This window comes from Amyelois transitella, chromosome 5 (genome assembly GCF_032362555.1).
Source record: "Amyelois transitella isolate CPQ chromosome 5, ilAmyTran1.1, whole genome shotgun sequence".
NCBI classification, from domain to species: Eukaryota; Metazoa; Arthropoda; class Insecta; order Lepidoptera; family Pyralidae; genus Amyelois; species Amyelois transitella.
In genome coordinates this window covers 7,374,432-7,398,904 of record NC_083508.1, presented here as the reverse complement: position 1 = coordinate 7,398,904, position 24,473 = coordinate 7,374,432, and the positions used below count along the sequence as shown (strand labels likewise).

At 37.2% G+C, this 24,473-nt stretch overlaps 1 protein-coding gene across 12 annotated transcripts; it reads right to left on the bottom strand.

Moving 5' to 3' along the window:
• Positions 1-28: 28 nt before the first annotated feature.
• LOC106131849 (receptor-type guanylate cyclase Gyc76C) lies at positions 29-24,430 on the bottom strand. 12 transcript variants are annotated; one of them, XM_060954784.1, is made up of 25 exons: positions 24,305-24,430; positions 23,616-23,713; positions 15,965-16,166; positions 15,548-15,745; positions 15,151-15,216; positions 14,751-14,991; positions 14,295-14,441; positions 13,365-13,570; positions 12,351-12,528; positions 11,639-11,799; positions 10,817-11,107; positions 10,466-10,585; positions 9,882-10,022; positions 9,353-9,424; positions 9,173-9,262; positions 9,017-9,092; positions 8,734-8,892; positions 8,096-8,285; positions 7,724-7,864; positions 5,872-6,094; positions 5,427-5,571; positions 5,050-5,252; positions 2,853-2,988; positions 1,400-1,553; positions 29-1,090 (listed from the first exon to the last, which is right to left on the bottom strand). In XM_060954784.1, the coding sequence occupies exons 3-25, from the start codon at positions 16,136-16,138 to the stop codon at positions 619-621; spliced, it is 3,984 nt and encodes a 1,327-aa protein (XP_060810767.1). In that variant the 5' UTR covers positions 16,139-16,166; positions 23,616-23,713; positions 24,305-24,430; the 3' UTR covers positions 29-618. The 12 variants fall into 12 exon arrangements, with proteins under 12 accessions (XP_060810767.1, XP_013186533.2, XP_060810762.1 ...); XM_013331079.2 differs by having other exon boundaries at positions 23,616-23,798; positions 24,194-24,425; XM_060954779.1 differs by having other exon boundaries at positions 24,194-24,425.
• Between the last annotated feature and the right edge of the window lie 43 nt (positions 24,431-24,473).

Here is a 24,473-nt window from a genome sequence, read left to right as displayed (position 1 = left end):
TGATCTGTGTCAGTATTATTAAGAGACCTTATTCGATAGAAATTATTTAATAACATTAAACTCTTATTTCACAATTGACGGTAACATCGTTTTACTTACATATATTATTTACAACAGCATTTCATATACATATAAACTAATATACATTTAAATGGAGTAGGATGATTAGGCCAACAAGCCCAGGCTAACTACAGCCTCTCGATTTAGAGACAATGACTAATTTACTTCATTCTGGAAGAATGTTCATGTTTTAATGATGATATGTAATGCACTCTTTAAGTTTGTTTCATCTGTTGTATAATTTGTATCGAAAATATTGCACAATTGTTTTTACTTAAGTTGACTACGATCTATCGCGAGCACAGAACACACAAATATGCAAAATAACACGCAAAATTTATTTTTCAAGAGAATAATGCCAGCTTTAGTAATAACGTACCTATTCTTTATTCTTGTATATATTATATACATCATAACCGTTTACATTGTACTAAAAGTTTTCACCGTTTTAGAGATCGAATGCTGGTCGTTTGAAAAAATACCGTAGGTACTACGCGTGAATTTTACTATATTCGCTCGGGACGACTAAGTATTTATCACGTGGTCCGCCGTCGCAGCTCACACGGCGGACTCGCGGTCCAGCAGCGGCGGCGCGCGGCGCAGGGACGAGCTGCTGCTGCGAGTGCTGAAGATGCCGAGCAGCCACGAGCGGATGCCGAACCGACGCTTCCTCGAGTCCGCCACTCCGTCCGCCACGTTCTCCAGCGACCTCCACTTCTTGTAGTATTCTATGTAGGACGAGTCCTGAACTTTTCTTTTGGGGCGGTCGAATTTGTTGTAGAGGCTGCACTTGCGAAGCAGGGGGCTGTCCTCGGTGACGATGCCGATGATGGTGCCGTTGAAGAGAAGCGGGTCGCCGGAGACTGTGGGCAGCGGCACGTCGTTGTCGAGGGAGCGCGTGGTGTGGTCGCGGCGCAGGCGCGGCTCGCGGCGGCCCGCCAGCGCGTCCAGCGACTGGGCGCCGCGCAGCGGGCCGCGCTCCGACCCGCCCGAGTCCGCCGTCGACGACGCTATTGAACTCAATGCGTGCCTGGAAGGAAAACAAATTTTTAGGGAAAGATTATAACGCAGTTATTTCGATAATGATGCCTTGAAAAATATCAATAATTTGGTGAATATTATGGGCGCGACCGATTGATCGCCGCCGCTAAATAATCGCATTTACTGTCAGTCCACCACCGAAGCACGTTTTATAGATCAATGCGAACGTCGTTCCATACTCCACGCTCATTTTCTTTGGACAATCCATTGAAACGGCGTTAATTAATGTAGTTTAGATTCAAGTTCATGCTCGTAACCTAAGTATCATCTAAATGAATGACGTATAATGTAGATATACCTGGCGCGGGCGGGGTGGGCGGTGTGGGCGGGGTCGGCGCGCGCCAGCGAGCCGCGGGAGCCGCGCGCGCCGCCCGAGCCGGCCGAGCGCGTGCCGCTCGCCACGCGCTGCCGGATCACGCTCGTGCCCCAATTCATCTCGTTGCGAGACTCTGCTGTAAAAAAATAAATGTTAATTGAATGTCTCATCCTCCTGACCGCCAAATATCTCCGGGACGAGGATTCCCCGAGAAATTCCGCCGAAATAAAACATTTTATGTCACCAATAAGGACTACTAGTCGGCGCGCCACCGCGGCCGACAGATGGGTTATGCTTGCAATAGGGTGTGCAGCGTAAGAACCCAAACACCAATCACAGTGAGTGACGTCATACGTAATGAGTGATAAGTAAACACCACTGCTTTGTATGTTATTTCGAGTTATTCTACGATTTATTTGCATTTTTCTAAAAATATTTAATTGTAATTAGTTACGAATTGAAGGACTTTACTCATAACAGAAGTTGTCGCAAGTGCTTGAAGCCGCCTATCAAGCTTTTATCATGGAACAAGGTTACAAACCGACAATAGAAATCTCCCAAAAGATTGATATTTTCATGGTCGGCAGTTCCTTTGCCACTAATACCTACTTTTATTTTGCTGAATTTAGTAATGTGAAAATGATTGAAGAAATTACAAACGAAAACATAACCTAAAACTAGTTTCATTGTTTACAAAGTTATTTTCACATATGTTTTTTTTTTCTATGATTTTAAAGGTTAGATATTTATGGGTTTTGCATGTTTCTAGATCTGCGAGAAAATACTTAAATTATCCAAGCACTAATCACTTGTAATATGGCTTGTAGTTTGTTTTCCAAACATATGACGTCACGCGATCTGAATTGACGTAAAGTGCTGTTTTCGCGTTAAAATTACGTTTTTGACGTTTTTAAATACTCCAAAAGATTTATTTATTTAAAATAATATTTTTTATGGATATATAAATAAATAAAGATTATTTTTAAACACAATCTGAAAAGTTGTCCGGTACCCTATTAAGCTCAATATGACGGTGGCGGTCGGTATCAGTTCCAATTATGATTTATAAGGATATCTACATATATGGAATCAGGTTTCAACACAGAACGGAAACCACTGAACAGATTTTTTTTTAATTTGGCAACAGAATTTTTCGGGTCGCTCCGCAAAAAATTATGTTGCATTATATTGTATTGACAAAAGCCGTTAAAGGCGGGATTTTACAAAAATCCCGAGACGTTGAACAGCACGTCAGCATGATTGATTAAGCACTTTACCAATATAAAAACACTAGAGGTAAACTTCAAGAGATCGTTATTTATGCTCAGGTTAATTTTTTTTTCTACAATTTCCCACAAGAATGGGAATTTAACGCGAGCGGACCTGAGGTTAACAGTTAGACGATGTGTATAGGTAACAATAATATGTGACATACCCGAGACGGAAGGGTGGCGGGAGTCGGCCAGCCTGGGGCTGCGGCGCGGGCGGCAGAACAGCGGCTGCTCCTCGCCCTCCACTGGCCTCTTCTGGACCGCCTTGTCCGTCGCGCTGATCAGCCAGTACGTTTGCAGCTGGAACCAATAGTTATCAAATATTATTTTAGGTTTAAAGATATTTATTCTCAAAAAAGACAAAAAATCACTTACATGAGAACATATTTAAAGAGTAAAAAGTATTACATTCGCCTCGTTCGCACACACACTGTTTGCACCCTAGCAATGCATTCACTGTTTTTATTTTAGTCACTTTATGTACGTACTTCCTCTAAAACATTTAAGCTAATAATGATTCATAATATATTCTGCAAGTTTAACCTTGAATGCATTAAATGGGTTTACATTTTTTAAGTCAGACGGTAGTTTGTTATAAAACTGTGCGCCTTCGAAGGTAATTGATTTTTTCCCATAGTTCGTTCTCGTCTTGGGTAGAACCAAAAAGCTAGCGCGACGCGTGCATCTTTGTGTTATTTGTTTCACCTTTGTGAATGCTAAACTAGCATGGAGTGAGCCACTTAATATTTTTCGGATAAGAATGCATGTGGTGTAGATATATAATTGTTTCATATTCATTATGTTAGTTTCATTGTAAATTTTTGATGTAGTTGTTAAATAGGGATAGTTAAATAGAATTTTTATAATTTTATTTTGAATAATTTGGAGTTCAGCTAATTTCGTTTTTGCAGCACTGCCCCATATTTCTATAAGGTAAAGAAGGTGTGATTTTACCAGAGAATTATAAATAGTATACCGTATGTGACGTGGAATGCATTTAGTAATATGCCGAAATGAACCAATTACTGCGGAAAGTTTATCTTTTATGTGCTCAATCTGGTATTTCCAAGACAATCGACCATCAATTCTAAGCCCCAGGTATTTTTCGCATTTCTTTTCCTGTATTGCTATATTATTAACTTTTAAAGGTACAGGTGGTGATATTGGTTTGTTTTTAGCACTAAAAACTACGAAACACGTTTTAGAGGCATTGATTGTCAAAAGATTGTCCTGGTACCAGGAACTTAATAAATTTAAATCCCTTTGTGCCAGGCGAATCAAATCCTGCACTGATGAACCAAAGTAAAACAAGCAAGTGTCATCTGCGTACAGAGTAACATGACCATGCAGATTCAATTCTTTGATATTATTGATGTAAATTAAGAACAAAAGAGGTCCCAATATTGAGCCCTGCGGAACACCACAAGTCAAAGGTAACATTATACTTTGTACATCCGCACCGTTCAACTTAACCACCTGGAATCTATTTGTCAGATAAGACCGAAACATTGCCAGAGCAGAGCCACTGATACCAATATTTTCTAATTTTTTTAGAAGTAGTTCATGGCTTACTGTATCGAACGCTTTTTGGAGATCAATAAAAATACCTAAAACTATATTTTTGTTATCTATATTTGCTCTTATTTTGGTAACTAAGTCTGCAGTGGCTGTAAGAGTGCTACTTTTCGGACGAAATCCGTATTGGCGTTCGTACAAAAAATTTATTTTGGATAAGAAATTTTCTAGCCGCGTGTAAATAACTCTCTCTAAAATTTTTGACAAAATAGGCAATACTGAGATAGGCCTGAAATTTCCTGGGTCAGTTTTTGAACCAGATTTATGAATGGGGGTAACTTTTGCAATTTTATAATTATTTTAGGTTAGTCGAGAAGCGAAAAGGAGCGCGTCAATTGCTTTTTTCCTACACATATCTTTTATTTTACTAGTCAGTCATCCTGTCATCAGTAGCGAGTCTTCATGACGGAAAATACCGTACGAGACAATTTAAGTTAGATAAAGTGAAATTTAAAAAAATATATTGGAACTTCAAGCGTAATTAACCAATTCAAAAGCCGTTTCATTTTAACCAAGATATCGTAGATCGGTTTAAAAAAACCTCACCCACTTTATATTCTAACACATATTATTAAATTTTAAAATCCTGAGCTGCGAAAATAAGCAACTTAGAAACCTGAGAAAATGGAAATATTACATGCTAGCGTAGCTACGATCCGTCGCTTGTTCTACACACTTTCAAAGGGCAACTATGAAAGCGGTGGTAGATTATTTATACGTTTACCTTGTATTCTATTTTAAAAATAAATCTATTTCAGAGAGCGAGACTTAAAAAAAAATACTGACTTGTCCTTTCCCTTTGATCGGTATCGTGCCCCTTGGTTCGACGATGTACCCCCCTATCTTATCAAGTGCCGCCTTGCAGCTGGGGGATATGTGTATGCGCAGCGGCTCGCCGTTGGATTCCATGCGGGACGCCGTGTTCACAGTATCGCCGAACAAACAGTAACGAGGCATCGTCAGGCCCACCACTCCTGCTACTACGGCACCTGATAAACAAATACAATGTTTAAATACTTCCCTATATAGAATATATATATTCCCTAGGTAACTATGAGCCAATTTAGGTTCAGTTTTCCTACTGTGGAGATCAGACCACAGTTGCTTTGTATAAACACATAAAGTACCTAATCCAGGAACATAGTTTAAACTGTTTTACTTACCTGTGTGTATTCCTATTCTTAATTTGAGAGTTTCATTTGGTCTATGAGATATTTTGTGACTCTTTGCTGCATTAAGCAGCTCTAAGGCCATGGACGCGATTTCACCCACATGCCTATCTTGATTTCTTATTGGCAGTCCCGAGACCTGAAACGTATAGCAAAAACTAAAATGTATTTGCAAATAAATAATATTCAACTTTTAAATATGTCAGTATTCAAAATGATCAAGTATTACTAACCAGTTTTAAGCTTAACTTCTGTGGGATAATTCTTCGTAAGCACATGCCTATACTATCATATAAGCATCTATATGCAAAATATCCAAAAAATATTTAAGTTTTTCCAACTGTGTTGATTACATTAAGTAGTCCATCTTTTTACATACATATTTCAAAGATACTAATGAACAAATCAGTCATAATTCCTATTTTAAGAAGATACTCACCACCATGTAAGCGTCTCCTATAGTCTCCACTTTGTACACGTCGTACCCCCTGATGACCCTGTCGAACACCGTGTACAGGTCGTTGAGGAAGTTCACCACCTGCAGCGGCGTGCTCTCCGCCGACATCGCCGTGAAGCCCACGATGTCGCTGAAGTAGATCGTGACCGAGTCGAAAGACTCCGGCTCCACGCCCTCCCCAGTCGTAAGCCGATGGGCTACAGACCTGCGACAAAGAACACGTTTGAAACAGATGTAAAATTATTTCGCATCTTATACCTACATTCATAAAAGCCGAAGTGAGGTAACAACTACGAACTACTAAGAACCTCCCTTCGATTTTAATTCGTAAGCGACCCAAGACGGCTGAAAAGCTGAAATGAGGTTACTCCTAATTTTACAGAACTAAAAACTAGGTGTAATTCTACTTCAGCTTTCGATTACATATTTACATGATTTACAAAGGGCTCTGTGTGTGTACACCAGTACCCTCAAAGGATCCTCAAAGCTTAAAAAAAGGACAAACATATAGTAAAAAATGTAATCGCATGGCTATTATAAATTTCATTTTAAACAGGTTGAAGATTGAATAATACCATACCTTAAGTTGTTTTCTGTATTTATTTTCATGCCTTTACATGCTTATAAGTATAAAATTCATGTATCAAATTTTATTACAATAAGGTTAAAACATTCTAAAATAAAATAGAAAAATGCTGGTACTCTACTTATTTAATTCGCCTAGATTCAACTGATTATAATCTACCAGTGCCATGCTAATTTGTATTTCTTATTTATATAGTGAAAAACAGAAAAAAAACGCGGATAAATTATTATTTTGTCTTTATTATATAAATTAACAAGGGTCTACAGTGGCATGCTAAGGTTATATGTGCGCTGTGTTTTATTAAGACTTAACCGGGGTCACTGCAGCAAATCGCTATTTAAAACAATATATTTCATTTGCAAAACAAGCTGGAGACGAGTGCGCGTCCCACCACCGACCACTCCCCAAGCAAGCTACGGCTACAACTCTACGGGCTTGAGAATCACGCCTAACAACACGGCACGCGCGTGACCTCCTACTATAGTGAGAAAGGCAAACCGTATTAAACTGCAATCACCAGTAGGGAGTTAATTACCTCAAGACATTTTTCACGACATTTCTATAATGGATTCAACCTCCACATCTGGAAAAGAACACAAGTACAACAAAGTGAATACATTTTCATTTTCTTTTTTCTTTTTCGAATAAGACAATGCACCACTGTTTTACATCAAGTCCATGTTGGTAAGCCAGGGGACATTTGTAATTTTAAAAAACCTGTTTAGTTTAAGTTTATAAATTAATGCCAATAAAATCGAATAACTAGACAACGAAACAGTGAACACATCAAATTATAAGAAATTTTATTTTTCATTGTAAAATTTAATCGCACAAATGCCATTTGTTGACAACATACGAGTATAATAAAATGGAATAGATGGAGAAGAGTAAAACGCATAATCATTTGGACTAAATGTAAATCAGTTCGTCGTCCGGTTGGGAATTCTGCTTGTTGTATTTGCGTCTTCTTGGATGTGCTCACACTTCAGCATTTCACCTTACAGGTTCGTAATACAGATTAGTGACATATAGAAAAAGTTATCGTTACAAATCTCATGATAAAATTTACATGCAATTACTTTTTTCTTATAGGCAGGACAGGTTGTTTTGCCGTACAAAAGCACATTCAGTACAGAGTAATAATATAGCCGAACATAAGCCATTTTAACCATATAGCGGACTGTGTCAACATTCAAGTAGAAGTAATGTATTCAAGTTGTACTGATTCCAATTCGAAATAAAACTTACTTAGGTAACATTCTGTGCAGCAAATCTTCTGTCTTCTGCTTCTCTTCTATGAGCAACCTCGTTCGCTCGGTGACTATTTCTTCTAAATTATTAGCATACTTTTCCATCATGTCCATCATTTGATCCATTATGTTTCGTGACCTAGGACATTAAAAAAATGTACATACACTCTTTATATTAACAAAATAAGTAATAATGTATATATATTTAGCTCTGACACAAATATATATTATAGGACTTTATAAAATAAAGCAAGGACAAAATAAAACAATATTACGAACTGCCTCCGTGTTTCAGTGATAACAAAATAAATAATTATAGAATTTGAAATAATGCTAGTTTTCGTGATTTGATGAATTATCATTCACTTACTTGCCAGACTTCATTTTCTTGAGTCGAGTGCGGATGGTGGGGAAGTCTGGCCGCAGATTGGGGTCTTCGGCCCAGCAGTCCTTCATGCAGGCGATCACGTAGTCGTCCGCCGTGCCCTCCAGCAGGCTCGTGTCCGGGCGGAATACTTCCTCGCCATCCAACTTCGGCCTCTTTACTCGCTCTACTATATCTACAAACAAAAATAAACTGTCCGTTTTTTGTGTCGTCCTTACCAAGCCGACACTTTATTAAGGTAGGTTACTTGACTGGACAGATGATTGCGTTTTTAAGAACCATATTATGTTTTAACAACTATTATATATATATATATATATATATATATATAATATAATTAATAATTTTTATTATGAGTCAAGATTAACATAACTACTTTGGTTTGATCACGGGCCTAGTTAGACCTCTACAATTATATATTATTATGCCGTGTGGATCCCGGCACCAATAGAAAAAATAATACGACTCAATCTCTTTCCCGCGGATGTCGTAAAAGACCTAGAAAGATGTCGTAAAAATCAAGGTCAGGTCTAGAAAACCTTTAACCGATTTACAAAAGCAAATTCTGTCGGCAAGTCTCCAGGAAGGAATCATAATTGGTGTTATGAAACAATTAAAAGTACCTTTTGGTTCCAATTTGGTGGGTCCAAACGGCCCCCGCCTCGCAATCATCTCGTAAAGAATTATACCAAACGCATACACATCTCCTTTTTGCGTTCCCCCAACAGTGCCATTTGGATTTTCCAACTCTCTAAGCAACTCTGGCGACTTCCATAATAAACCTAAAATTCACAAAAACATAAAAATATACCATAGATTGTATATATTCATTCTTTAAAAATTGTATGGAAGCATAAACTTCTATTCTTTATTAGACTATTTGTGTGAGTATGAGATGAAGCTTACCTCTATAATATTGATGTTCCCCTATAAAATCGTTTTCAGCGCTATATCTTAAATCATGAAGACCAAAGTCTGTAACCTATGGAAGAAAAAAATTGTTTTTACACCATGTGCATTGATTAAATTTGACACTTAATTAGACTATAAAATTATATTCACCTGTAACATCCAACGAGATGTAACCACACAATTCGAGGATTTGAGATTTCCGTGAAATATTAATGGCGAAGTATGAATAAACGTCATACCCTGAAAATATAATTAATTTATTATAAATCAAACTATGTAAGTACTTAATATAAAATTTACGTATATAATTTATCGAAATTCTAATGTTACCTTTATGAGATCATGTACCAATGAAGAAATAAACATATTGTCCAACTTTATATCTTCATTTTCAATTATATCCTGAAACAATAATTTATGATAAAATAATGTTACTTTTTATTCAACTTTTATTGTTTAAATCGTTGATAAAATAAAAAAAAAGGGACGAAAACAGAAAATGCATGTCTAAAACGCAAAGCGTATATTTATTTATATCATTTAGCCTAAGCTTAATTTAGGATCATTTTAATTTTACTTTGTGTGATGTCATGATGTGTGTCATGGATACCAAAACAAAAAACTGTCACTCTGTTTTGTTTCTCGAATGAAGATCGTAAAATGAGGAGATATATATCCATCTTCATCGTTTCAATTATAAACTCATTCTCTGCAACACATTACATGTGCACGCACGTGCATAGTGCCTATAGTTGAGTGACTAACCTCCTCCAAGATAGACATAGGTAAACTCGGGCTCTTCTTACAAAACCAGGGCAAACGCGTCCAGACAAAGGGTGTAGAGAAAGTAAGTACTCACATATAAACTCCCTTTGGCACAATAGTCGGTGATGATCAGCACCCGCAGCGGCTCCACGACCGCGCCGATGAACGAGTTGAGGTTGTCGTGCCGCAGCTCACGGAGCAAGCGCATCTCCTTCATCACGTTGCGGGGGATGTCCTGGACAAATAGGGTTATAATCAATAATTCATTTATTCATATTTCGTCATATATGATCATGCCTCTTTCCCGAAGGAGCTGCGAAGTGGATAGCCACTTGCCACGATCGTTGAAATCATCTTTTGTTTTATCCATATTCATCAACATTTAAAACATCTGCGCCTTGTTGTTTGTTGAAAAAAAATTGACAAACATTGAGTGTATGAAGCTTCACAGAGATGACAGAAGAGATGAATACTACTACTACTCTCTTCCTCTATTGCACGCGTGGCAAGTTTTACTCCCATAATACATTTATATTATTTATACACTTACAACAGATTATTCTTCATGTTTTAGCTTTTATTACCTAATTAGGTTTAAATTAGGTTTAATTAGGTAATAAAACTAGAGCCTAAGTTAAAAGTTTCATCGACACACTTATACAAATTAATTATACTAACCTTCTTTTTAGAGAATTTTAACTCTTTGATTCGAACGACGTTTCCCTTGTAGCGCGCTGTAGGAGTAAATATCTGTGGACAGCACCTACTCTCGCATGATATGCCACTCGCCAAACTTAGCTGAAATTAAAAAGAATTTGCTTAGAAATTACAACAACAATAGAGAATATGAGACAAAACATTTTATATGGTTTTTCTATTATAAAATAAAAAAAAACTAATTTTGTTCTAATTGGAAAATACCTATAAAAAACTTTGAGTATGTACATACTTCCCGCCTGGTGTCTCGAATGCAAAATCTAGCGTCAGAGAATGCATGGACCTATTCAAAATAGATCATAACTGCCTCACCTTACTAGGCGACCACATCATGCCGCTTCCCAGATACCCGGATATCTCTTGCAATTCCACTTTCCACAGCAGCCCCTCAATCTCCTGCTCTATCTTCCACTTGCGGTATATACTGATAGTGACAACCAGCGCGCAAAATAAAGTAACCGCTAACGTTCCCGCGACTACTAGTGACGTGATCTGGGAATCGTCTTTGGGACATTTCTCGTTCAAGAACCCGCAGGAAGGCTCGTCTTCTGGTTTGACACTGTCTGGCCAGTCAACTGGTAGGAGCGAGTTGGGTCTGTATAGCTGAAAAGAAAAATATTTTTTTGTAAGGAATGTCCACAAATACAGATTTGACGGCTGTCCGACTAGCGAGGGGATTTCGATGATCTTGTAAGTGCTATTAAACTACAGTACCTGTTTACAACATCTACAGCACGTTACGGTGCTATGCTACTTTGCTGTATAATGGTAAATTTTGCCATAGAAAATATTATCCTCTATCACGTGTCACGTAGTGTCGAGTGCGTTGAAAACTTTCTAATTTTATACGTATTATATTATAAAGACGCTAAATTTGTAATATTGAATATTTGTTTCAATGCATGTTTACAACATCCACATAAAGCCATGGTGCTATGCCACTCTATCGAAAACCCCACGCCCAACGGCTATTTGACTCGTAGTAAAAATATCATGTATAAGTCGCGGCACTACGCGACTTAATGCGATAAAAAGGCATATATCCATCTCTTTCTGTCAGAGAGAAGAAATATGCTTAAATCAACCAAAGTGAATAAAACGGTCTTCTAATCTGTAATAATAAATGGCGCTAACCGGATACTGCCTCGTGCTCTGCTGGAAGTGTCCGACGGGGATCATGCTGTGCGAACAGTCGATGTCCTCGTCGCTGAAGTTCATCCTCTTGAACGCCAGCACCGAGAAGTTCCCCTCAGAGTCCGCCCGCTCGTCGAGGCGGATCGTCATTCCGGACACACCTACAAAAAAATACATTTATTTTAGAGATATTTTACACAATACACGTCTTTATCCCAACAGTAATCGGCTGTATGGCTAAATGATGAAATTGAAATTCAAATAGTGACAGGTTTCCAGCCCATCACCTAAAATAATATTAGTTTATTAGCCTTTCCCTTGATTGACTTTTACAACCTGCTCGGGAAGAAGCAGCTACTCGCTTGCACTAGATGAATGTTCGTGTATCCCCTAAATCGCAAAGAGATGGGAGTGGTTCTATTGTTAAGTATCAGGACCATCTTCATTGGTATTAATACTTCAATATATAATTATGTACATACTTTCGCAGTTTTGCTATTGTTATGGTACAACGCACCTTCCCTTGGTGGATCCTTTTAGTGTTTGTTCGACTCCACGTTCTGACTATTTAACATTATGGTTACTCAGCCGTATATAGTATACTGCGGGACATAGACCTCCTAAGCTTTCCCCGTAACTTTAATGATGTCATCGGGGTCACAATTGTTAATGAATGTAGTAATTAATGAAAATAAAAAAAACCACAGCTTACTTCTATAGGGCGTGCTCTCGATCATTTTGGCGATAATCCGGGAGCCGTTGGTGGCTACGCTCATCAGTTTGCTGTACGTCAGGGGTTCCTTCTCCGTCTCCTCCCTAATCAACTTGTCCAGAGCAGTCGCGTACAGTTGTACTGAGTCGTATAGATATGCAGCGTATATAGACACGAACTGAAATTAAAATGAAACTATTAATAAATATATACGAGACAGATTACACACATTGAGTTAGCCTTGAAGTAAGTTCGAAACTTGTGTTATGAGATACTAACTCAACGATATTTTATAATGAATACATATTTAATAGATAAACATCCAAGTCAAAAGACAATCAGAGAAAGTTCGTTTCTAATCATGCCCTGGCCGGGATTTGAACCCGGGACCGCCGCTTTTACAGGCAAGCGCACTACTGCTGCGCCACAGAAGTCATCTAAATTAGGATGTTACCTCCCTCTCATGTTATCACGAAAATAGCACAACAAATAGTTTCGAGGTCTGGGGTTCCCTTTCAAGCATACCTTTCTCTGCTTTTTAAGTTAATCAAATCCATTGTTTCGCAGCACTGACTCTTTGGAAGCGGTAAAGTTAGTTCTAAGTAATTTATTCGAAGTCAACCAATGTGAATGCGAAACCAAAAAACAAGTCAATTATTTAGTTATGTTCGAAATGTCCCAAAGTAATAAATAAAAATTGTTGAATTTTGGATTTAAAGTACAAACAGAGAATCACTTATAAAACTCTGCTCTGCACTGCTCATACTAGACCATTCATTCTTGTTTCACTGAATCAAAATTTTTACTTTATCAGCCAACGCATGGCCACTTTGTTTACATTTGATGTCTACATAAAATCCCTCTACTGTTAGATCATTGTCTAGAGCGAAACTCTCAATTCCGTAACCATTTCCATTGTGAAGCAGTTAAAAATAACACTATGTTGTCAATCTACTTAAATTAAGTGTTTTGAGTGTAATTGTTTGCTGACCTAAATAAATAAATAAATAATACCTTATTGAATTTATTATTGAAGACTGCCGGCAGCGGGAAGGAGAAAGGTTTCATGGAGTTGTATTGGCGCACTTTGGCGGTGAACTGCTCGTAAGTGCTGGCCGGCTCCGACGACACCACCACCAGTAGGGACTGCGCGCGTTTCCTGAACTCCTCAGTCTTGGGGCACACCAGCTGGGAGTTCGTGAGCCCGCGTTCGTCCGCTTCTGTAACAGAGAACATTACATTTTTATTTTAAATATTTTTTCATCTACATAAAATCACATTCTTTTCCTTCATTATATAACCTCCTTTTCACGCAAGCTGTTACTATCATGACCTCTGCATACTTCTTTCGCTTCATCCACATTCATAGCTATATATAGGTATATCAAGCTTTTAGTATCTACTTGCCCATAGTGATATTCATATATTTATAGACATTTTTAAATATTCATGCAATAAAACCAAAGGATAACTTGGACACGAATGCCATGTATTTTAAAGATGCGCGCGCGTGGGACGCCGCACCACAGATAAACAAGAACATAACAAGAAGGAGTTTGTATACAATTTAAAATTTTCTTTGAACATATATATCAGATATGCAGTTTTAGCTGTTCTTTTTTTCTTGTTTACAGCTCTGTTGATATCTGTTCGAAGATACTGGTTACCTTTTGTCCAAATACATACTTCCTTATCCATACTAAAGTTTTGTATTTTTTTAATATCTTCACACTTTAGTGTAATTAAATAACCTAAATATATAAGAAGTTATCGCAAGAGATTTGTGTTGAATAATAATGAGCGCGTTTGTAGCTCCAGGTAAAAGCATTTCCATAAAGTTCAAATTATTTTAGCTAAAGTCACGAGCATAAATATGTACATTGTACACATTCTTGTCTTATGACTTTTAGATCTCAGATCTGAAAAAATACAATGAAATCTTACTCATCAAATATTTAAGAGATTCCTTAGGCGAGTATGTCATCATATCGGCGAATATGACCATGTACTCTCCCTTGACGAACAACTGTAGTGACTCCATCGCCGTCATCATGTCGATCAGACCCGTGGTCGACCCCAAGAACACGTAAACTGGAAAAAAAGAGAACCGCATGTTGTAGAATAACTTGTTTTGATAAATCAACGATATCACCGATTGTTGAGACTATTTTATTCACAACTATGACTTAATAGGAAAACCATATACCAGATGGTGCAAAGACAGTCGACGTCAGTTGGAGGCAACTTCCAAAAAAATCATCAAGTAAGAATTTTATTTCGAGAGAGTCTATGTTTCCAGCCATGTTGTCATTCATTAATTATTTGTGATATTGAATTTTTCAAAGCTCTGACTTAATCTGACATAACGTGTGTCGTCACCCCCATCACACTAAAACTTACTTCTAGTTCTGTTCTTGGTGTCTTGTATAAACTGGTACCAGAATCCAGGCGCGCAGCACGTGAGCTTCTCCTCGCAGCATTTGAAACCATCCAGCACCGGTCGAAGGTGGTTCACAGTCATATTATTTTTCTTTGCGTGGTTCTCAAGCGTCAGTGCTACAGTCACCCATGCCTCTTCATAAAGAATGGAGAATTTATTCCATCGGTAGTAACGAAGCAGCGATATCACTGATTTTGTCGCCTGAAAACATTTTTTGTTTCATTACTAACTTTCAGGGCAGAGAGCAGGTCAGATGATGATCAGAATATGATAATTTTGAGTATTTTACATTTATGTCATAAAATTATGTTATTATAAATAAGTTCTCAACAATATTTCGAAGATGAACAACTGAATTACCTGTGTGTCTGGAGGCTCGAGTCTAGCGAAGTTGGACAGAGATGAAATTTGGTAATCGGAACATTTCTGAAATTAATAAAGCATTCAATTAACAATTTCGGCACACAATGATTTCCGTCTTCAAACTTCTTCGTCACATAAACTTATAAATAACATACCCAGACATATTGACATGAAAATCGTGGCAAAGGAAAAAGGGAGTATCTGGCGCACCTTTCAAAAAAGACGCGGGACTATTTATTTGTTAATATAGAAATATAGACTACTATAGCGAACAGAACGCAAAACCAAAAGTTAATACGAGGGCGAATTTATTCACCGATTTAAATGGCCTCTTGTTGTTTTTGGTATAAACAATTATTTATCTGTGCAATATACATATTAGAAACCAACTTACATATGAGATCATTGGCAGATTTCTAGACTGTGCGATGATGGCCTCAGTGTTGCACCGGCCCTCGGGTCCGAAAAACGCGACGACGCCAGAACAACTCATGTCGGTGAGAAGCCGCGTCGCCGTGATCGTGTTGAACTGGGTGTCGTTCCATTGCAACAACAGCTCCACTTCCGGTAAGATTCGGGAACTGTTGTTGATCTGTAATAATAAATATGACAGATTGAGCTACCAAGGCTTTTTTATGGGATACCCTAATGTTAACTGCTAGTATGTTGCTACCGAATTACTAGTCTATCTCTCAGTTTAAATATTACAAAGAGTGACATACAAAAACAAAAATATTTTCTTTTTATAAAATTAGTATGGACTATATTCGTAACGTAGACAAATAAAATTTACATAGGTAAACTAACAAACCTCTTCAAGTGCCATAGACAAAGCCCCGGAAATAGCCAACCCCTGTCTGTCTCGCAGTTCACCCTTTATTGAGGGTAAATAGCCGATGGTGATGTTATATTTTTTGGCGGCATGCGAAGGCCCGGCCAGGAGGCCCAGCGCCGCGAGTAGGAGCACCCGCGCGCCGCGCCACATGCCGTCGCCTTCACCGCGGTACTAGCACCTTTAAAAAAAATAACATTAGAATGATATTCGGAAAAAGTAAATTACAATTGGCTGTATTGGCTAGGGCTACCCTACTTATAAGGCCTAAAAAAACGAAAGGTCAAATACATCTGTGTATTGTCCAAGCAGGGTTAGGTTCTATATAAACAGAGTAGCAGGGCAGGCGGGAGTCGCGTGGTGTAACTAGACTTTTGCACCCAATCCTAGATCATGTTCATAGTGGCCCCAGGAGTAATTTCATTACATAGCAATTTTGTGTATAAATGTATCATGCTCTTCATAAGCGCCTAAAGCGGGTAATAAACAGGAATAACGTCACTTAATGCCACGTAACGTGATAACACAGGCATACGAGTATCTTACAGGTTGTCACACTGATAAAACTAGCTCTATAACTAGTTCTAGGATATCCATACCTATTTTAATTTGTTCTGTTTCATAAAAATAAATGAATAGCGTAACATTGTAAAAGTTCGCTCACACGATGTGGCGAAACCTTATTTGAATATTTCCTGTGTGAAGAGCCCATTATAACTGCAGGGCAGGGACAACCAAAACGCTTGAGTGCCCCACGTAAGTGCGGAACAGCACGAAACAAAACTAACACAGTCTCATGTCAAGATCCACCGAGAGCCGACCTTCCCGGCGATTTAGAGACAATTGAACGTTCTCCTGCAGTTCAACACGCTCTTAACAATGACTATGTCACTAAACAATCCTGCGATTATTACAGTAATTATTTTACATTTCTCGTCGTGTTGTAGAATATTTCGATGGTTAAAAGATTTATTGCTAGAAAACTAATTTTGTTACATCAAGTGTGGGATCACTTCACTATATATATTATAAAGTAACCCTATTTTCTCTGTCTATATGTATGTGCTAATCTCCGAAAGTTGTGGACGGATTTTGTTCTTGTTTGAAATGTTGGAAAACGATTTTCTGCGAAAGGTTTATATCTATAAACATACCCGTGTGAAGACAGGGCGGGTCGCTAGTAATTAATAAAACCAATTACGATTACAGATTGCAAAGCCGTTTGATCCATGGCTCACCTCTTGTGCCTTGTCATGTCCTGATTGCCAGCGGGCGTAAACCAAATATCTAAGAACTATTTAAAACTCGAATTTTATTCAATATAAAAAACAGATAAAAATTGTGAATTTCTTTCTGATAGCTGGATTTAAGAAGGTGTTGTGATGAATACCTTGAGCTTTCCCTTTTGGAACCTGGCGCTATTACTTTAGAAAACCAAAAAAGACGATGACTGTGTTTCTATTTTTGTAACACAATGAAGGGAAGTCTTCCTGCAGCGCGCTTTCCGCCCTCAAATGCAGGAATTGCTTCCATGCTGTCAAGTAAGTAATTGGCTCGCAGCCGGCCAACGATTAGACCAATTGACATGCCGCTGTTTTGACAATATACCTCTGCAAACTCGACCGTTGTTGCCGGTATCGTTGTGCCTAACTAAACACATCTTACATTACATTAACACAATTACGTAGGCATGACTATCTTCGTTAATAAACAAAAGTAGGTAGGTAATATAAGAACCACAGTTAAAATAGTAATTTAGAAGTTTATCAAAATTTTGAATTGTTTGAACGAAACGGGCATGGACTCAGTTTCAGAGATGGAGTGGAGAACATCTACAGCATCTACCCAACGAGACGCATGCGCAGGCGCGCGGCAGCGGCGGCGCGGCGGGGCGACGTGATCTCGCCTTGAGATAACGTCAGCGATAACACTCTCCCAAGTTATTTTTAGAATTTAATAAAGAGATATTTTGATTGTGATTACATTTTGCGCACTTGCAAATAATTACAAACGGTATTGCTTCGTCAGCAACTTTTCACACGGACGAACTAAACAAGTCAAGTAACACTAGGTAGACAAATGGCAGCTCTTCATCGATATCGAGCTCTCCACTCTACGGCTTAAATCAAACGTTCATGTGATAGACGCGTGTTGTTTTCCGCAAAATATCTGAGCGTAACACGAAATATTGAATCGAAATAACTACCTACGCCAATTAAATGGTGCCTTTGCTTCTGCTGTGGACACTTTCTTATAAAACTACACATTATATCACAATTTCAGTATATAGAACTAATGCATTACAGAGTTAACTTGTAAATAAAATTCAACACACCATTTAAAGCCTGCGCTACTACCTATATTGTAGTGCATTCATTCATATAATTTTTTTACCTATATATAATTCATAATTGCGTAGCATTTTATTTCGTTTAAGTTAGGCTACGTAACACTTGCGTGGTAAATTATATTCTTTGGCTTTATGAATTTCGTACTCTAGTTTTATTTGCACACCTTTATTCTTCTTACTAAGACCTCGTAGGAAGTAAAAGATAGGAGCGTCATGCAGAAAATAATTACAAAGTTAAAATGATGTTAAAGTAATTATAAATATTCAATAACTGAGCTCTTCTGCTCAACAAAGATAAAATATGTATCGGTTACGATTACGATCCGTATAATGACCACTACACTTTGTTAACACATCAGGCAAGTATGTTCCTGGTAGGTATTACACTGCGTCACATATTCATGATGTGTATTATTATTTACCTATTCGAGTTAATATTTGTAGCCTCGACTTTGGTTACATATTTACAGAGATATTAATAGCACACCGAATAAGTACATATGCAGGAGGTTGAATCAGAGCGGTCAGTCCGCTCAGTAGAATTCAGTATTTATTTAATCTAAGCTGATATGAACTGCACAACTGTGTAGTTCACACTGCATCACTGGGAGTTGGAAGACTGTCTCATACACAACAAGATAAAAATCTGCATTGATGGCGAGATACTGTTTCAATAAATGAAGCTTTTGTGCAAAATAATTTTCCTCCTCTAATAAAACTAAATCGTCTGCCGATTTATGTGGATATAAAGTATCTCTTTCATAGCATTGATGGCAGCTGAATAGATAATTTTAAATTTCTATGAACTTAATTACTAGTCGGTTTTATTTCCCGGGGTATAAATATCTTTATGGGATATCACAATAGATTAACAGATACATGCATAAGTTTAAATAACAATTGAACAACAGCCTATCAATTATGTTTAACCAGTGAAACTGTAAAATTACATTAAAGTCTAAGCATTTTTACGGAGATTAAGTATAGTTAAATATTTTGTACCAAAAAGGCAGTACAACATTTTTATGTGTATTCGGCTGTTCGGTTTTTAATACAATTGACACTTGTGAATCAATAGTAGGTTGTTCTGTTTTACTTCACAAGTTAGTTAACTTATCTAGGTAAGTAAAAATTACCTGACAGATAGAGGTCATAGGAGGACACCAGGTTTTTTCATTGGACTCGTGTAAAAGTCTGAAAAATCATCTAGGAAGTCTAAATAAATAAAACAGTACTAATTGACAAAAAAATACGTAGCAACATAGGCAGCATTGTGTTGTTTTCAGAGTAAGTATGGCAAGCGGAATAGTCCGTGAAGCTATCGATCTTGGCCGTCGGTGTTTGGCCTGCCGCGCCCAGCCGCACCCACCACCATAAGATAATAAAAATCGACCAAACTACGTCGCCCATGCTCCTTGCATTAAATCATTTTTTTCTAAAAATCTTTCATAAAGTAGGTAATACTACCTTCCACTATCACCCTCTGACGTTAATGCAATGTGGTTCCTGGCACTTTTAAATAGGACCACTCCATTTCTTTCCCGTGGATATCGTAAAAGGCAACTAAAGGAAGGGCTAAACTTGTGTTTCTCCTTTCCTGAACCTGCTCAATTCTATCATGCAGACATAGAGCTGAACAAGGACGTTTGGTCTTTGCGAGACTACATGATTGTATGTCTAATGTAAGTCCACATTGATTTCAGAATCCGTTCGCTACCTGTTTTACTAGTCTAGACGAGATCTTAGACCTGGGTTAGATTTCCAAGGTGAATAAATATACTAATATTAAGTCAACAAAGCGTCTGTGGTCAAACCATTTTAAGGGATCAAAAAATGGGTGGAGCTCTTGGTGGCTCGTGTTTAAATACCACCTCAGCCATGTATCAATGACTCTTTTCTTATACATTAGTTTGAGTGCTAACCGAAGCTCTTACGGTGAGGGAAACATAATTAGGAAATCTGCACATTTCGGCAACTGGATGTGTTATCGTGAACCAATATAAGATTCCCCTGCAAAAGTGGCGGAGGTCACGAAGCAGTCGCTTCTTGAAAAGACCTAAGTAATCCAAACCAGGACATGGTCAAAGACGTACCCCGGCTTCCTCTCCAGAGAAGTGAGAATTTAACCAGCTCTAACATCAGGAGAAATGAGGTAATCGTTAATCACTATTTATTATTATTTTGCGTTACACTACTTATCTACTCTTCTCAAGTGGTGCACAAAAGACGGTCTCTTCTAAACAACCTTTAGGAGATTGTAAGGGAAATAGTCCCTACCTAACCTAACTAAAATAGGTAATTTCATCTTATATTATACTGGTTTTTGGGCGGGGCTTCGCTCCCGTAAAAATTCCCGTGAAAATCAGTCCATTAGGTTTTGAGTTTATTCGTTACAAACATACAAAAATAAAATGTTTACTTTGCATAAATACTTAGTATAAATGTAAATAAATAAAATAATAAATCCTGGAAAGCCAATTTGTCCTAGCTGGAGATACGTCAGAGGCGACGAAATACCACTATGCAGTATCGCATCTAGAGCCTCAGTACGTGGAGATCTATTAATATTAATGTGGACTAGCGCTCTCTCTGCTCACGTAAACCGAAAAAACGCGTTAATTTCCATTCCCGCAGTAATTTCGGAAAGTCCTATCTTGGTACACCTCTAGACCGCATACACAAGAAACCTAAATGCTAAATTTAAAATTTCTAGACCAAACCACTGGGTTTGGACGGTGCTTTGTGTATTAATTCGGGCCATTACTGCGTTATTAAATAAATATATACGGTGCCGTGTGGTTCCCGGCACCAATAGAAAAAAGAATAGGACCACACCATCTCTTTCCCATGGATGACGTAAAAGGCGACTAAGGGATAGGCTTATAAACTTGGGATTCTTCTTTTAAGCAACAGGCTTGCACCCTGTCACTATTTGAATCTCAATTCTATCATGAAACCAAACAGCAGAACGTGGCCTATCAATCTTTATGGGACTGTTGGCTCGGTCTACCCCGCAAGGGATATGGACGTGATTATATGTATGAATGTATGTTAAATATATATGTATGTGAAAATGGTATGTTATGTTATGTGAACCTATCAAAAAAAATATCTTCTGAAGAATATAACATCATAAGTAATGAGTTCATTTGAAATGAAATATAGATTTAACATTCTATTTTTGAACACCTATTAATAGAATTATCACTTATAACCACAGAGGAAGTAGTCAAAAGATACTTAATGATTCACAGTTAAACCAATAGGTGTATGTATAGTACAGTCAGTCTTAAAAATTTTCAAAAAATTGGTTGTGTGTATACTTTGACTGAGATAGTTGAACGTGACAATATCTTAAGAAAATACTGATGAAATGGTAGCATTTCTCAAAAGAAAATTTTAATTTCATTTGTTTAATAGATTTGTATGTAACTATCGATTTTTTACTCATCATGAAATAGGTCTGTTAACTTTTATGATTATATAGAAGAAATAATGGAGAATGTGAAAAAGATTTGGGGAAAATTATTCATCCTTGAGGGCTTCAATGATGCCCAAAATAACTATTCCATGCGATGAAGTCACGGGTACAGCTAGTTGAATATATTTGTATATGATATTGTTTATCAAATTGTATCACATGATAACCAGATGGACACTGAAATAGAAAGAAGAATTACTAATGCCTGCAAAAGATTCTGGTCTCTCAAGGATATAATGAAAAGCAAACAATACAGTATCGCAATCCTGAAGATATTTAATACCTGCATACTACCGATAATGACTTATGGTGACATCCAACTTGGGCTACTAATGAAAGAAACTCAAACAAACTAAGAACATGCCAAAGAAGCATGGAGAGCAGCATGCTATGCTATGCATGATACAATTTCCAGCATAGAAAATGGTGGGCCTGGGGAAGATTACTAAAGTAGAGGATTTTAATATGAAGGTGAAAACACTAAAGTGGAGATGGACATGCCACATGATGTATGACAAAGTACAAAAGTGAGCACAACTGATCACAGGCTGGACCTCAAAATATGGAACAAAGAGGAGAGGTTGACACAGAAGGAGATGGGCAGATAGTATATGACATACCACAGGTGCCTTGTGAGTGAGACTTACAAGGGATGGGAAAAAGTGAAAAGATCTGGAGGAGGTCTTTGTGGAAGGACATGCTGATGGAGACTGATGTGTTTTGTAAATCTGTAAGTCAGCAACAGAAGCTTTTGAATTGAATTGAACATACATACATATGGTCACGTCTATATCCCTTGTGGGGTAGACAGAGCCAACAGTCCTGAAAAGACTGAATGGCCACATTCATCTATTTGGCAAAATGATAGAATTGAGATTCAAATAGTGACAGGTCGCTAACCCATTGCCTAAAAAAGAATCCCAAGTTTGTAAGCCTATTCCTTAGGCGCCCTTTACAACATCCATGGGAAAGAGATGGAGTGGTCCTATTCTTTTTTGTATTGGTACCGGGAACCACATGATTTGAATTGAAATCAGCAATAAAGGCTTTTGAATTGAATAGAATATTTGCATCCTGGGCACCACATTGGGTTTTTGGCTTATTGTGGCAAAAATACTACCCTGCAGATTTTTCAATAAACAACAATTTGCAAACAAGCAATTTAACTATAAATAATGTAAAACTTTATGCATACATACATAATGATGAAGTCCATATCCCTTGTCTAAATCCTTTGGCTAAATGATAAAATTGAGATTCAAATAGTGACAGGATTTAAATTTTATAACTGAAAGATATACCACTTGTATATATATAACTGTAGCACAAAAGTAATTTAAGTTTTTTAACACATCAGACAAGAGACAGTACTTATCATAAAGTTATATAATGTTTACATACAAATATAATCACATCTATATCCTTTACGGGGTAGATGAGCCCCCAGTCTTCAGTTATATAACATTTTGCTATCCATTTTACCATATTTTGAAAAATACTTCTTTTTAAGTCAGTTTGATATAAATGTAGCAATTAGGTATATTATTTATTTAGTTATTGCTTATCACATTCTCTAAAATATGATAACCCAATATATAATATTACAACAGCACTAATTTCTTTTGCACAAATTTAAAACCAAAATATTTTCTTTAATGGCATTATTTTTATTGTGAACCATGTGTTGTGGTCAAAACCAAGATTAAAAACACATGTATAAAAGGATTCAACATAAAATAGGTATCTATTCATCAACTACCACTTCAATGTAATAAATTATCTAACAAGTAGGTACTTACCATAAAGGTTGGAAATTCCTCTCTGTAGTATCTTGAATTTTATTTCACTCACTTTTAGTTTATAACACAAAATATTTAATCACAAACAATCCAAAAACCTGCAGAAAATTTAAATGTAAACAATTCCAAGGCTCAAGTCAGTCTTACTCATGAAATACTTAACTCCAATAACACACTGAGGTTCTAAAATTATTTCACATGATAAATATTTTATGTGTTAAACATAGAACAACAAATTGATGACAAAAGCAAATGTAGACTGTAAATCTGAATGGATAAAACACTTTACAACAAGAGAAAAACAAATCACTAATCATTTATTCGATAGTTTATGTGTAGCTGAGCGGAGTGTAGCTTTGCTCCAAGTTAATGATAAGTATGTTTTAGCACAAAAATACTTTGATTTTTATCACTGAGTTAACAAAAGATATTTAATAATCATAAAATCTTGAAAATTAAGTGACACAGAACAAAGCACAAACGAAGACAACATTGAAGTTTGCCTTTGCAGGATGATATTAAATTCTATCAGTTCTATCACTACATTAAAGAAAGTCGTAGTAACATAGAAACAGTACTGTTAAAAATAAAACTTAAAATATATCTTCATGCCAATACTAGAGTGATAAGCCGGGAGGAACTTTATTTTGTCATTGAAGCAAGAAGTTCGAGCGAAGAAACACGAATACTTGTTGCTTTTCACTTCAAAAACACATCACCACAGAACATTATCCAATAGGTCGTCGCCTGTCCTCAAGCTCACATCACATCCACTTGACATCATGCAAACATCATGACATCTTAACTAAAACAATTTCATCCTGGTAACACCATTCATATTAAGACCATAAACAAAAA

Coding starts and splice junctions, on each gene's coding strand:
- LOC106131849 (XM_060954784.1), bottom strand. CDS start 16,138: ATGTGGCGCGGCGCGCGGGTGCTCCTACTCGCGGCGCTGGGCCTCCTG. Junction 5,572..5,871: donor TAGGAGACGCTTACATGGTG/GTGAGTATCTTC, acceptor TATACGTTTCAG/GTCTCGGGACTGCCAATAAG. Junction 5,253..5,426: donor AAGAATAGGAATACACACAG/GTAAGTAAAACA, acceptor TTTGTTTATCAG/GTGCCGTAGTAGCAGGAGTG.